Source organism: Mya arenaria, chromosome 10, assembly GCF_026914265.1.
Source record: "Mya arenaria isolate MELC-2E11 chromosome 10, ASM2691426v1".
Lineage (NCBI taxonomy): Eukaryota > Metazoa > Mollusca > Bivalvia > Myida > Myidae > Mya > Mya arenaria.
This window is the reverse complement of record NC_069131.1, coordinates 12,531,296-12,547,322: the sequence shown is the minus strand read 5'-3', so window position 1 is coordinate 12,547,322 and position 16,027 is coordinate 12,531,296. Positions and strand designations below refer to the sequence as shown.

Below are 16,027 nucleotides of genomic sequence, written 5' to 3'. Positions count from 1 at the left end.
TACTGTATGTGAGACTTCATTCGCGCATGCTCAGTTCGTTGTTACCAGGGACACCAGTGTAAATCATCATTGGAAAAAGGTTGTTGCATCAAATTATTTTACAATACACAAGCAAAAATGATTCCACCCAACGTTTCGCTGGTCAAATATGACAATCCAGTGCTTGTCAGCAGAAATATGGACAAGAAAACTCCAAAGGTTTGTTTTATAACTTTTATTGCTTTTTAGTGTGGTTTATTTCATGAATTCAGAAATGTTGTGTTTTGATGTTTTGACTTTTGAGTTAGAGTCATTGAGTGTCAGTGTCACAATGCATTAAAAGTTGAAGTTGTGTTTCTAATTGTATGCCTAAAACAGAGGGTTGCCATTTTTCATACCCACTTATAGTTTCGTTATAATGCTCTTAATAGCAATGATCTTTTGGCAGGTATATAACCACAAATGTGTCAATTCATAGCATAACCTTTTATGCCTGACACCAAATGTAAATTTAACATCATCATACATCCACTGTACGCAAAAAATACAGTATTTTTACAAGTAATAGATGCTATCTTTTGTAAGAATAGCATTAAAAATAAGTGTTCGGTTAAAAATACAACAGTATGGTAAATCATAAACCAACAAACAACTTTCAGGTCCTATTAATAAGATGTAAGAATCCAAAGAAAAGGTTTGACAATGGTAAATCTACACATAGCATTATCACTTTAATCTATGTGAATGTAAGAATCAGACACTTGATAGTGACATTTGCTGTATTTATTATTTCCAGGCACGTGCACTGAAAGCAAGTCCAGCTCCACCAACAGGCTCTGGACCTGTCCCAAATCCACCTGGGAAACAGAAGCTGGCCCCAGTAGATGCAAAGGCTGCTCAACAAACAGATGAAATCCTCAACTCCATACTGCCTCCACGGTAAGAACCTAATTTTTGTCCTCTTGAAAACAGTTTCACAGCTAAAACACAGTCATGAATTGAATGAATGTATTTATCTTATTAATCATCCTGTTAGTAATGTCCTACTTGCTGAATAGTTTTAAATAGATTTTATTACAGTTTACTTTTTCATGATTTTAACATCAACTCAAACCTTATGTTCTGTATCAAATGTACTTAACGATTATGTACATGTATGATGTATCTGTGTTATTTACAGTGAGTGGACAGAGAGTGGTCAGTTATGGGTACAGCAGGTGTCCAGCACTCCCGCCACCAGACTTGATGTGGTGAACCTCCAAGAAGAACTTGACCGTCGGCTCCAGCAGCGACAAGCACGTGAGACAGGCATCTGCCCTGTACGCCGGGAACTCTACTCACAGTGCTTTGGTATGATTCTTTGCTAATTATTGACCATCATTAACTTATTTTTAATTAAATAACATTTTAACCATTCAATAACACATTAACACTAGCTTTTAAAGAATACGATATTCATCTGACAACAGTGTAGAACATTGACCAGTGATTGTACAGATTATTAATCTAATTGTAAATAATTTCTATTTAATCAAATTATTACATCCAATCACATCCATCTTGACTTTTACAGATGAGCTGATCCGCCAAGTAACCATAAACTGTGCGGAGCGTGGTTTACTGCTGCTGCGTGTGAGAGATGAGATCCGCATGACAATAGCCGCCTACCAGACCCTCTATGAGAGTAGTGTGGCCTTTGGCATGAGGAAAGCTCTACAGGCAGAACAGGGCAAGGCGGATATGGAGAAGAGGGTATGTGTCCTGTGATGGGCTTTTTGTTGCCTTGCCATATTTAGTTACTTGTTTATTATTTGAATTGACGGTTAATGCATTGCAAAAGGGTTAAAGGTACATGTACTAATAATTTATCTAAATGATTTAAATAGTATTGGTGAAATAATAATTGTAGAAATATCACCTCTTCACTTCAGTTTATTTTTTTATGTTAATCATTATGCATGCTAGTTTGCTACCAGTTTCCCATACGATGCTCTAGACTACCAATATGCATGTCATAAGCAAGACAGTGCTGGATCTACATAGTTTCAGAAAAGTCTTATAGTTCTTGCCCAAAAGGTCCCGAAACCGTTGACCCTGTTAACCTCTAATATTGTACAGATATTCAATTGCTTATTTTAGTATTGATTTAAAGTATTCAAAAAAGTCACAAACTGCAATTTCTACTTAAATAATTTTATCGAAATGGAATTAAAGTTTACAGCATTGTTGTTACAGAGACATCAAGAGAAATGGGAGTTACATGTAAATTTATTGAAATGTTGTCATTTTACAGCCCTTAAAACACCTTCAAAAGATAAATCACACCCTCATTTTTCCATTTATTTAATATTGTACTCTTGGTCATTGAATATGCCCCAGTCCGCTAACTTAAAACCAGTGATTAAATTTGCATGTGACTCTGTTATTCAAGAGTTGATATATAAAAAAAATCTATGATACCAGAGGTCAAAATAAGATTAAGCCAACCAGCCCTGCCCTGGTAATGTGTTTTTTGGGATTGCTCAAATTCTTGATCTTATATAACAGGTTTTGGGCTTGTATGTCCAAAAGTCTAATATTGATGACTGTGATATGATCGTAAATACAACCTATATAAAACACATATAAGTACCAGTAGTGCATTTGGCTTCCATATAGATTTCAGAGTCAGCATTTTATAAACAATGTACGGTACATTCCAAATTCCCCTAGTTCATCTTCCCATCATCATTGTCCAAACCTTATATTGTTTTTTTCCCTATACCTACAGCAAGGTGTTGATTCATCGGTAATAGTATATTTACCGTCACATACTGTTATAACTATATTGTTTTTTGTCCATCAAAGCTTTTACATGTTAAATGTAGAAAATGTTGTTAATATTATTAGATTTTAAATAAATAAATAATATAGATTCTTCATTTCTATCTGACAATGATTTTAAAAATGAAATTATAAGCTGATTCACATAATTTTCAATTACAAACAATAAGTTTTGAATTAATTCATAAAATAATTGATAAGACCTTTTAATTATACCGGTTTAATGTCTGAGCTGCCATTTAACTGTTGTGAATAGTACATACAAAATTATGTTGTATTCTTCAGTGTCATATAAACTTAAGATTCCTCTAAAACTAGAAAAATGTTAAAATCAGAACGAGAAAATAAAATTCATAAAGAAAAGCAAATAATAGGTTAGAATTTAGTTGCAGCCCTTCGTCAAGCAAATCAAGTTCTGAAATGGAAAAACATTGTTAAAAAGGAATATATTTTGAGATTTTTCTTTAATGGAGCAGGTTTGTACTCGATGTTGTTAACAAAGATTCACATACAAATGTAATACAATGTCTGCACCATTCCCTTTGTCATCAAATTACACTATATTACTTAAACACTGCTATGTTGTATCACAAACATTTTAATGTGTAAAATGTACCATCCTAAATGTTGAACAATGGCATTTCTACATTGCCTGACAATAAACCAACATCACGCCAGCACTTATTTTACAACTAGGGCAAGAACTGTATAAAACTGCAATTTGTCTTCCAATAAAACGTGCCTGGGTATTTTATGATCCGAATGTTTGTTCTAAGAGAATTAAATCATTGTATTGGAGACTTTGATGGAATGGATGGAAGGAAAAACACTCTTCAGATTGAATTATTTATGGTTAATTAACTAAAGGATTGAGTAAATAGTTTTCATGACAGCTAAATGTTCTTGCCCAATGTAATACATCTAAATGTAATCAGTTGATGAAAATGATAAAAAAAATGTCAGGTGAGCTTTTTTAAGCGCTACTGTATGTTCATTATAATCCAATGTCCAATCTCGAATTTAATATTCAATGCATCACTTTTACATGTTATATAACTAACTAAGTTGTATATTGTTTTTGCTGATCAAAAAATGATATCAAAGAATGAGTCAGATACAATGTACACTACGGGTAAATGTCTTGAACATTTGCCAAGATGGGAAACTTTATAAAATACCCTTCACTATTTGTTATACAAGGATTGTTGTGAATTATGTTCTAATTTAGAGATTAAATTTATCATTATTTTGTGCTAAAATAAGTCATTTAGATTTTTTGTTTAATGTACTTGTTTCAACTTTAACACAAATTTTTTTGTTTAGAAAGCCATTTTCATTAACTCAATCATTCTTGAAAAATTTACACATTTTTAGTCTATCGTAACTAGTTTTTGAGATTAAAACCTGTTTCCAGTCTAATAATACAGATTGAATATTAGTTGATAAATACTGTTAAAAGTTAATTCACTGAAGAACACTGAGAAAAAATGTATTAAAAGCCATTGTTTTTATTACATTCATAACTCTGCATTCCCTTATTAATAAGAGCAAGACTGTTGTCACTCATTCTATTTCTATATCGAGTAAGCACCATCCTGCGCTATGCTTGCAGTTCAGGAAGTTGACTATGGACTGATCCTAGGTGGTGTTTAAAAAGCATAAGGAACCAAGTGACAAAATAAATACGTTATGGTATAAACTAGACTAAGTCTTAATTATCTGACAATAATTTCTCCTGTGGAGTCATCAGATTGTTGAGCTGGAAGAAAGTTATGACTATAAGCACATACATGTATACCGTAGTAAGATTAGTCTATGGATTAATCCAGCCCCAAATTTGTCCAATGAATATCAAACTTTTCCCCATTGCATCCTAGATTTCTGAGCTGGAAGACGAGAAACGCGAGCTTGAGAAGAATGTGAATGAGCTGAAGGCCAAGTGTGATCAGATCGAGAAGCGCGCCCAGGAACAGAGACAGGTTGAGGAGAAAAAACACACCGAGGAGATCCAGTTCCTCAAGAGAACCAACCAACAGCTTAAGGTAAACACAGAATAGTCTTGAAGTAAAATATGAACATTGAATAATAAAACTCGAGAGTTTGAGATGGTCTAGATGTCTGCCCTGCGACATTCATTACTGATACATGTATGTCCAAGTTTAACTTGTGGCATTTTTAGAGTCTCTCATAATGACAATGAATGAGAAAATAGACTCAAATCACTCTTACATGACCTATAAGTTATTGTTACAATTGATTGTGTATGATTTAGTTTTTAAAACAAGTAGGTATTTATCTCAATTTCTTTTTGCAACTTTTTACTAGTATATTAATGACATAACATTGTTTGACCTTGTAAAAAAGAAAATGAAAGTATTTTTAGAAAACATATTTATCATACTTAATTCCTCCCAGGATGAAATCTTGTCCACAGTAAGTCAGTCACAGGGTTCTTCCATCAGTGTCGTATTTTGCTTTCAAAGATGGACCGTAATGTGCTGAACTGTGTAACACCTTTGAATGTTGTTTTAAACTGTGTTTTGGTTCAGTACCGCCTTGGTTTTCGACGTGAATGGTTCAAACATGGCAAAAAAGTATAAGAAATTATAATGAAAAACCAACAATAACAAATTAATAACAGTGACTTAAAGTTGACATGGATAGTGAAAAGGGTTAGACTCTACCAAAACTTAACTTATGAACCAAAACAACAGTGTTCAAAGACACTGGTTGCTGTTCCTACACAGTGAAGCCCCAGCCTCCTTATTAAAAACCATTTGTGTATATAAATATAAACATTGTATTTTTTCGTTGTTTTCACATGATGTATTACCTTTATAAGCTTTAATAAGCATTGGAGGTCATGTAAGAATCCTGGGTTATTTCTAAAATATTTTATTTGATTTTCAGACCCAGTTGGAAGGAATTATTGCCCCCAAGAAATAGACAGACAGTGAACTGACAATAGTTGCAGAAACATGTATTTATTTGTTTTCCTCTGTGATAATGCTCTACTTACAAACATTCCAGTTTATAAATATGTGATCACAGATTGCCGTCCAACATACTGAGTTTATTATAAAAATGTTTATATGATGTAATAAATTTGTATGAATTGTTCAGTATTAGAGCAATAACTGTTTATTTTTGGCCAATTATTGGCAAAATAACTTGTCAAAATGGAATGTCAAGTATTAAGAAAACTGCTGATTTAAACTGATGAAGGTTATATTTAATATTGAAAATAAAAAGTAATATTGTATGCAAAAATTAAGGTACATTTCATTAGACCTTTATGTATTGAATTGTTATGTATTAAAATTTAAAAATATGCAAAAAACCTCAATTGTATCAAATAAGAATCTGTGATTTTGTTTATCTGTTAACAATTTCAAAACTGCTGAGGATTTGTTGTTTAGACCTGTTTTGCCAAACTCATGTGAAATATAATATGAATTAAAGCAATAATGTTTTCGGTTTCAGTGAAAAAGAATCTGTTCATTATTAATATTCTTTGTGAGATATTGTGATCATTTCTGTATTATAACATTTTCACATTATTAAAGATTCCATATTTGAAACTTTGAAGCTTTTGTCTTTTTACCCTGATTATAATCAGTAAATAAAGGCATAGTTAGAATGTCTCATTATTTTTAGCTTGACTATTCTAAGAATAAGGAGAGCTATCCTAGTCACCCGAGCATCAGCGTAACCACTTATGTTAAAGTTTGCGTACCACCTCAAATATTTTCAAAGTCCATTGACATCTGGCTTTGAAACTTTGCACACTTGTTCACCATCATGCCTCCAACCTGTACACAGGAGGAGGTAACTCTATCAAGCATTTTGTCAAAATTATGCCCCTTCTTCGACTTAGAATTTACGTTAAAGTTTGCGTACCACCTCAAATATTTTCGAAGTCCATTGACATCTGGCTTTGAAACTTCGCACGCTCGTTCACCATCATGCCCCCAACCTGTACACAGGAGGTCACTGTATCAAGCATTTTGACAGAATAATGCCCCTTTTTCGACTTAGAATTTACATTAAAGTTTGCATACCACCTCAAATATTTTCCAATTCAATTTATGTAAATATCTCAGCACATCATGTATTGCATTGAAATTTAATCTAACAGTGATCCATGCATGTTTCGCCCAAATTTTTCAATCCATACACCGAAAAGCCGCGGAATAGTCGAGCACGCTGTCTCTGTGACAGCTCTTGTTTATAAGGACATTGTGTCGTTGATGTTCACATTGTGCAAAACATTAACCTTGGCCATACCTCAAAGCTGTTCAAGATACTCAAATGAAACTTGGTTTGTATGTATGTATGTTGTTAAACAACTTTGGCATAATTAAATGCACAACTTCATATGTAGAGTTTTAACTTTTTGAAGGTTTATGACTCTACCTCAAATACTTCATTAGATAAGTGAAACACTTAATTCCATGCCCACTATGCCTGTATATGCCAAATTTTATTTATGTCAAGGGCTATAACTGCTTGGCACAGCAAAAAACGAACCCCTAGGTGCGCAACTTCACATGCTGGTCAACATTCTTTATATTTTACATAATTCTGGCTAATATACTTAACAAGATAGGGGTGACACACGATTCCATGCATTGACACAAGATTCCATGAATTATATGAAATTTTTAACCAAGTCAAGAGTCATAACTCTCCTAGGCAGCCACATGCTTTACCCTATGTGCACAACTTCACATGCTGGTTAACATTTCTGTATAGTTTCTAGACTATGACTTGCGTGTTTTTGGTTATATGAACAACGCAAGAAATTCAAATAAGTATATGGCTCTGTTACTCATACATACAAATTCAGAAGAACATAATTTGCATTTTACAATATATTTCCGCGAACTGCCCAGACACCCCTCGTACAAACCAATGATGGTGTTATTGTATATTTCAAAACAATAGTGATATTTAATCCAATAGAAATGTATACTATAAAACAACAAAAGCTTGACACAATAGAACAAACTTCCACACATTATGAATAGTGTTGCAAGTTATATGAATTTTGTGCCTTAATTGCAAAAAAATACGAAAAACAGTTTGGAAAATATTCTTTTCCCGATTTGTCTAAAATATGTCTAGACTTCTGGCAATATCACATTTAAACTGCTTTATATAATGGGTTTTATTGCAGCAAAAGTATTTTATAAAAATGAAAAACTATTAAAGAACAACATTAAGATAATTAAATGTGAGTTTTGTTTGTAGTCGCCATTCCGGAAAAGTGGGCTTTCTCTGGGTACTCCGGTTTCCCCACAACACAAGACCACACACTCTCCTCAACACCGTGCCAACGAGAGTGACTAAGTATAAGTTATCATTACTTACTTCACAATCATTGTAAAATATATACTGTTTAAACTTAAGATAATTAAAAACAAAATATTGGAAAGCTAACTGCTTTATATCACTGAATACATTGCCTTCAATATGATCAATTCTGACAGTTATAATTACAAATACAAAATAAAAATATAAGCTGATGTCAAAAACATCTTCTTGCTTGTAAGAATATCCTCAAAGGAAAGATTCAACAAACTGTAATATTATGTTTAAGTGGAGACTTTGTTCACAAATAAGTTCTCAATTCCCACACCATACACACGCCATTATTAAAACAACACTTGGTCACTGTATAAATAATAAATACGGTACTAAATATGCATCAAAATCTTTGCTAACACACAGGGATCAAACCAATGTCACTGGATAGCTGGTCCCATATGTAAATCACTACACCACAGCTGATGATGATGTATTTTCAGTGCTCCAAAATGACTATGTTATAGACTAGTTTCACATCCAAAGCTTTACAGTGAAATGATTGTTCCAAATCTAGAGCTCTACCGTGAATACTTTGTTCCACACCCAGAGCTCTATGGTGAAGACTTTGTTTCACATTCAGAACTCTACATTGAAGACTTTGTTTCACATCCAGAGCTCTTCAATGAAGACTCTGATCTACATCCAGAGCTCTGCAATGAAGACTTTGTTCCGCATGGAGAGCTCTACAGTGAAGACTTTGATCCACATCCAGAGCTCTACAGTGAAGACTTTGTTCCACACCCAGATCTCTACAATGATAACTTTGTTTCACATCTAAAGCTCTACAATGAAGACTTTGTTTCACACCCAGAGCTCGACAGTGAAGACTTTGTTCCACATCCAGAGCTCTACAGTGAAGACTTTGTTGCTTGGGCAACCTTGGAATGTGTTGGTCGCTTTAACACTTTGGAGATAAACTGGCCGGCTTCTATCAATCTTTCAATATGTATACCCTGAAAAGAGAAGGTGAGAACTCATGAATAACAAACAACGAGCTGGGGCGAAAATGCCCACACATGCCCATTTTCAGTCAAACAAGGAACATAACTATAACAAGTCAGTCATTCGCTTTGCTATTCATAAGAGTATATTGTCTCTGGCAAAATGTATACTAAGTTTCAAAGAATATTTTGAACAATTAAAGATTTTGCTCTACAAATGCAAACTCAACACTAAAACTTTCTCTCAACTTCTTTTAATAGAAAAACAGACTAGATAAAAAAAAAATTAAAAATACACATAAGAAAATCACAGTTAATAGAAAAGAATTTAAATACTACAGATTGTTCAAATTTTGCAAGGTACTTTCTCATGTTTTTGTTTTGTTTTTTAAAACGTTTTTTCGCAAGGTTATATATTCGCAAAAAAAATCACAACAATTAAAGCAACTTAAGTTAGAAAAGTGGTTAAAATCAATTACAACTGTTATGGTAATAATTTGTTTTAGTAATCAACAAAATCCCGATGAACAATTAAATGAAAGTCATTTGTCAATAGAACTTGTATAACAAACATAAGATACTGGTGCAAATTTTTTAAAAGTGACTGATTATTTTAATCTCAACAATATGTAAAACAATCCCTGAAGTACCGTTTTGATGTTGAGCCCATGCAGCATGTAGACGACGTCCTCCGTAGAGACATTACCACTCGCACCCTTGGCGTATGGACATCCACCCAGCCCCGCAACTGAGCTGTCAACCACACTTACACCCATCTGTAAGAAAATGTCAAAGTTTGACATTCTAAAATGCTAAGGCCAGAGAAATTTTGTTACATATCTTAAAGATTTCCTTAAGCTGTAAGTGTCGAAAATTGAGAAAAAACACTTAAACTTTAACATACATTCTCTATTAAAAAATTAACCCACCAACTGGCCCCATCTTTCTTAAAAATCCAGATGAGAATCTAATATTTATTTTCTCAGGCCCCAACACCCAAGAAAACATGATGAAGTAAGTTGGTATCAAGTACTGGTTATGATTACAATACCTCAGAGTTTAAATAAGGACTTTTACAATGAAAGGATTCTTAACACAGATGTGAACAACAAAGTACCTGTAGAGCAGCCAGAATGTTGGCGAGTGCCTGGCCGTACGTGTCATGACAGTGGACTGCGAGTTTCTCCACGGGAATGACCTTGCTGACCTCAGCCAACAGCGCTTTCATAGCCCCTGGGGTACCCACACCAATCGTGTCACCTTGAAGAAATATTATTGGAATAATTATGTGGAGTCTAGTTTAACAACTTATATTTACACCTCAACTTCCATTCCTTAAATGAACTGCCTTTCGGCAACTGCATTTATCAATCGATGAATGCAACATCTTCGGATATGTTCGAATTGCAAATCATCGCATAACAATATACATGAAAACTATTGATCTTGTTATTGTTTGTATTGTGTCAGCAGATCCCGTAAAATATAAATAAACATTTTATAAAGTGTTAAGTTATTATATTTTAAACATATTGTTGCCAAAAGTGTTCCAATTTTACGTTTAAAAGTGATTTCAAGTGGTTGATCTTTTCCCGCGCTATTGTGACGTCATTTGAAAAAAATGTTTCCGGTTACAGTCGGGTCGTTTTATTTACAGAATCGGGAAGAAAGGATTACTGAAAGGTTATCCTAAATGAAATGAAGTCTTTTTTTTTAACGTTTCTTGAATGAAATAATGAACTATTGGTGTAAATATAAGGAATGAATTGCGGGGTTGATGTCATTATCGGGGATATGATCTCAATTGGGCTGGTCAAAGTATGCGTGGAGTCCTTCGGACTACACACACTTAGACCAGCCCAATTGCGTTCATGCCCCGATAATGACATCAACCCCGCAATTCATTCCTTAAGTATTCGTTAAACATTCCGATTATGGATATATTATACAGGTAGTGTTTTAAGAAGTTATAGGTTTCAGACCTCTAGCCACCAGGACCTAAATCATAAAGATGTAATCATTCCTAATGTTTAGCTTAATTGTCAAAAATAAATATATTACTTGACATGATCATTTAAACAAACACTTGATATACCATATTAGTTTACACATACTTCCTCACCTAACGAGATCTCGTAACAACCAAGATCATACATAAGTTTGGCAACTTGAGCCACCTTCTGCGGGGCAATGTCTCCCTCATACGGGCAACCAAGCACACATGACACATACCTGAACACAAGAAAAAATCATAACTCATAACCTAACAAGAGCATAATGTGTCTTTTTTAGTTGCAAGTAGAAAGTACATGTATCTGACATGCAGACTCCAAGATATTCCACTGTCCCCTAAAAAGAAGGGAGTGTGATGCTGAGTTCTTACATTGGAACCACAGCTATATGTTTAGCCATATTCACAGTGAAGAAAAGTATTAACAGGTATGACACCGAGATATCTTCACCCATTATTTATATGATTATCAAAGAATTATGCACACAAACAATCACTAAAAACTGTAGAGTAATTATAATAATTTCAAAATAAATGCTAAGATTGTCCAAATATACTGATAATGTTTTCCTATTTTGATTTAGGTCCTTTTCACTCATAGCTGAATAGATCTCTTTTCCAATCAGAACTCACCCTCTAACAGGTAGCCTTGCCCTGCTGGCAGCTGTCACCACCGCCCCAAACCTATCTATACTCTCAGCTATTGTACAGTTGATGTTCTTCCTGGAACAAATGATCATTTTCTGGTTCAGAACTTAGTTCTTTAATTAAATAGAAGATTGTTGAAAATTAAAATCAAGCCAGACTTTTATCAAGAGTCCAACGAGAGATTTTTTATTGAAAGGGGGGCAGGAGTGGTTTCATACCAAGGAGAAATTTTCAACAGGGTAGGAAAACCAATTTATCAATAGTTTTAGGAGTGGTTTCATACCAAGGAGAAATTTTCAACAGGGTAGGAAAACCAATTTATCAATAGTTTTAGGAGTGGTTTCATACCAAGGAGAAGTTAAGCCTGTGATTGATCTGTTCTTTTTTACAATCAACTAACTTATAACATTAAGTATGACATTTAAAAGGACAAATATATATTTTTATAACTGTCTGTAAAATATGCACAATATATCTTGAAAGAATGTTTGCTTCTTTTTTATATCATGTCTTGAACTTTATCTATTTGATAAGAACTTGTATGTTTTTTTTTCATATTTAATAATGAAACTTGTTATTCATCAATAACTACAGCAACCTACTTGCTAAAGCTCTCTGAAGCTGCTCCGAAAATGGCCACCTCACTTGCACCCGCCTCCAACTGGAATGGGATAAATGCTTGCTATCTATCCTTTCAGTATGACATGCTTTTGGTAAAGAGTTAGTCACAAGTCACTCACGACCCTGCTCGATCAAGTTGATGTTTCTCAAAACATAATCAACTATGCAATGAAAAAACAATTAAAGAGTCAGAGTTCATTTAGCTGAAATAACTTAAATAGTCTAATAACTTCAAAATCACTAATTGCACTTAGAAAGTGGTTGAAGTTTGCAAAGCCTGGCTGAATGTTGCATAGTTGGTGCTTGCTACAATATCTTTATCTAAGTATTAATGTTAGATTTTGGGCTTGATGATTCAAATTATTTATTTTGATGAATGCTTACAAGTACCATATTTCCTTGACTATAAGACAGGGAAAATGGCTTCCGATTTTTAACCTGAAAGTAGTCTTATAAGCGAGTCAATAAAATATTTAAAAAAAATAAAAAAAGATTCAAGTCAAAATCAATAATATTTTACATAGGGTCTTCAACTTACCGTTATATCATCTGCTGATGCAAGTATGGGGCAATTAAGTAAACAACAACACGAAATCTCTTCACCGCGCGTGCTCTGACGTCACACAGTGTACCGTTTTATCTGCATTTTTTTTTATAAAGGCATTATTTGTTTATGGTATTTATTTCACTCATTCTGAATTGTGAATAGATAAGATATACCCGTACATACAGCAGCTTCAAAGCCTTTGAGGTTAGGTGTAAGGGCTGAGTAGACAACATTGTCATATCTGGTGATCCCTTTCATCACTTCTGTATGGTCCGCCATCTATGTGTACAGTAAAAAATTAGTCAATTAATGCAAATAAAATACATCATAATTAATATCACACGAGTAAATGAAGTTAAAAATGTCTGCTATTATTTTTCTAGATTTTAATGGCAGTATTATACGGAATAAAAATAATTTTATGATTATATTATGAGTATATGATTAGGCCAAATTATAATTATAAACTATATGGAACTATCATTTGTACAAGAGAGACATATGATACGGTCTTTGGGGCATAAAAAACACTCATATTGGTTGCACTGTTATGAAATATTCTATGGAATTCCAGCATGTATTTTTTATACATGTTTACCAATTCACATTTAATGTAAAATACCTGTGGCACCCATTTTGGAGACACAAAGCTGGTCACTTCTATATTTCTGATGCCAGCCAGGGACAGCTTGTTAACCAGTTCTATCTTGGCGGCTGTGGGGACAAGCTCTTTCTCATTCTGCAGGCCATCTCTAGGACCCACTTCAACAACTTTGACAAAGGATGGAATTCCTGCTATCTGTGATGAAATATTATATTTTCATATTGTTCTGTACAGCCTTTTAATGTATGTTAAGACTGTTATGTCACAACAACTTTTCTTTAGATTGTAAACTTCACATGCAAATAATTGGACACTATTGTTTTTACAATAATGTAGTGCAACCTAGTGTAGTGTGTGTGGGCTAGAACCAGCCGCTTGGTTAGCTCAGTTGGTTAGAGCTCCATGCTAGTGTTCCGGCGGTCGTGGGTTCGAGCCCACACTGGGTGCACTATTCCTCCAAAGTTTACTTTACTAATACATGTAAATGTACACATGACTTCTTATAAAAAAGGACTACAGCATTAATAATAAAATTATGGTATATATTTTATTTTGAACACAAGATACAGGTGATCTTTTCGCTGTGAACATAACCATGCAAGTCGTTTTTTTTATTGATTATCAATATCATCAAGAATACAAGATTAACATTTTTCAATGACAATGGTCAGAACTGTTTATACAGTAACCCAAAACAATTATATTCTGAAGTGACAACTAACCGATACTTGAGAATAGCTTTTGCTCAACGTATCTATAAGGTTAATACACTTTTTCTTTCTAAAATGGCTGTTCATGCTACAACAAAACAACCATGACCGTGACATGTTTTTGGAAAGTATGTGGCAACTTTACATACAAGGGATGTAACTTTGTAATTATGGCTACACACAACTTTTTGTAATTTAGGCTACATACAACTATTTATTATCCTGAATGAATTGTGTTAATGGGGCACAACTTGTTTCATTCACAGGTGATCGTCACATAGCTTGGACATTAAAAAGGGGCATTCCTGAGTGATGTGATATATTTTAAAAAGTAATAATTTGACATTTCATATTATATACCAAGATATTTTTTTTCAAATAAAGCTCTTAGAATATCACATATCAATATCAATTAAGGACTGAAGGGCCATATTTTAGTGTCAAAGCTATATCACGATCACCTGTGGTTTCACAGATACATTTTAGGTCAAGATTTCAAAGAATTTGTTATTTTTGATGGTTTCATGCCGGATATATCAGAAAAAGTCGTCGAGTACTTGGAGTTAGTTTACAACTTGATGGGAAGTGAGTGGTTATCATCGATCTGTACCTTACCTTCTCGTGAAAGGCTTATATATTTTAAAGATAAGTGTACGCTATGCACACATATTATTTGTTATATAGATAATACAACACATAATAGAAAACAAGATAATAAAAATGATAAGATTGTAGATCTATAATGATTGATGTTATCGATGAATGTTATTGGTCCCAGATCCTCCTTTGTTTTATTTGAGTTTATCAAGGTCTGCCCGCGCCCATTGGCTGCATTATGGCTTGACCCCGCCGTGACGCCATCACGACTTGAATTGTGTTTAAATGCCATAAGTGACATGTGATAGAAGTAACAGCAATTCGCAGTCAAATCTAGAAGACTTGAAGAAACAGAGTGAGATACAAGAGATCCGGGTGCGATACCCTAGCTCTTTGCGAAGAGACCTTTTGGTTCTTTAACGTGCTCGGTGTAAAGCACCGATACACGGGATACAACTTTCCTGGGTTGAACCAGTAGTGAGTACACCACTTATTCAAGCACTACCCTTTCAAATGCCGAGCGCCAGGCAAGAGAGCTACTTGTACCAACTTTTAACGTCTTTCGGTATGACGCGGCCCGGGATCGAACCCACGACCTCCCACTCCATAATAGCCAGTCGACACTCGACTGACCAATCAGCGTCTAGATCAGGCGGGGTTTATCAGTTCCCCGTTTCTATCCGCCATGGCCTCCGGCAATCTACACTTATCAACAGTAGTGTAATTACGATTTTTGATACATTGAGAGAAAATTCTTTAAAGATGCACTCTTAATCCCAAATAAGATTTACTACAATCAATACACTTGTTTTAATATACCGAAAAGGATGAATAAATGTCGAAAATAATGGTTTTCATGAAGGATACCGTGCTTAATTTGAAAGAAGGGTGCAGAAAAATATGGTATTTTTACCTTAAGAGACTATTGTAGATCACAGTAAATTTTTTAGCACTCACCAATCATTTAATATATTTTTTTGCCGTTTTAGCTATTAACTACTCGGTTACAATCCTATTATTTAGTAAGTGGTTAAAGGCTTATCACTATTAAATTATATTTGTTATAAATGTGTATGTATTGATTTTGAATAATAGTGTTACTTTAAACTTGTATAAAATAGGTGATTCTTAATGGAGAAACGAAGTAAAATACAAACTCCATTGAGTTTTGGCATT

General features: G+C 34.0%; 2 protein-coding genes across 2 annotated transcripts; one reads left to right on the top strand and one right to left on the bottom strand.

Annotated features, from left to right (window-relative positions):
• Positions 1 to 34: 34 nt before the first annotated feature.
• On the top strand, positions 35 to 6,386 carry LOC128206201 (33 kDa inner dynein arm light chain, axonemal). The gene is made up of 6 exons (XM_052908511.1): positions 35 to 198; positions 776 to 918; positions 1,160 to 1,329; positions 1,553 to 1,731; positions 4,680 to 4,844; positions 5,713 to 6,386. Exons 1-6 carry the CDS (start codon positions 118 to 120, stop codon positions 5,746 to 5,748), a joined length of 774 nt encoding a protein of 257 aa, XP_052764471.1. The 5' UTR covers positions 35 to 117; the 3' UTR covers positions 5,749 to 6,386.
• A 1,260-nt stretch (positions 6,387 to 7,646) lies between these two features.
• On the bottom strand, positions 7,647 to 14,406 carry LOC128204270 (hydroxymethylglutaryl-CoA lyase, mitochondrial-like). Its single transcript, XM_052905676.1, has 9 exons — positions 14,267 to 14,406; positions 13,563 to 13,739; positions 13,124 to 13,219; positions 12,375 to 12,433; positions 11,758 to 11,847; positions 11,236 to 11,345; positions 10,231 to 10,373; positions 9,764 to 9,889; positions 7,647 to 9,125 (listed from the first exon to the last, which is right to left on the bottom strand). The coding sequence occupies exons 1-9, from the start codon at positions 14,369 to 14,371 to the stop codon at positions 9,021 to 9,023; spliced, it is 1,011 nt and encodes a 336-aa protein (XP_052761636.1). The 5' UTR covers positions 14,372 to 14,406; the 3' UTR covers positions 7,647 to 9,020.
• Positions 14,407 to 16,027: the final 1,621 nt, after the last annotated feature.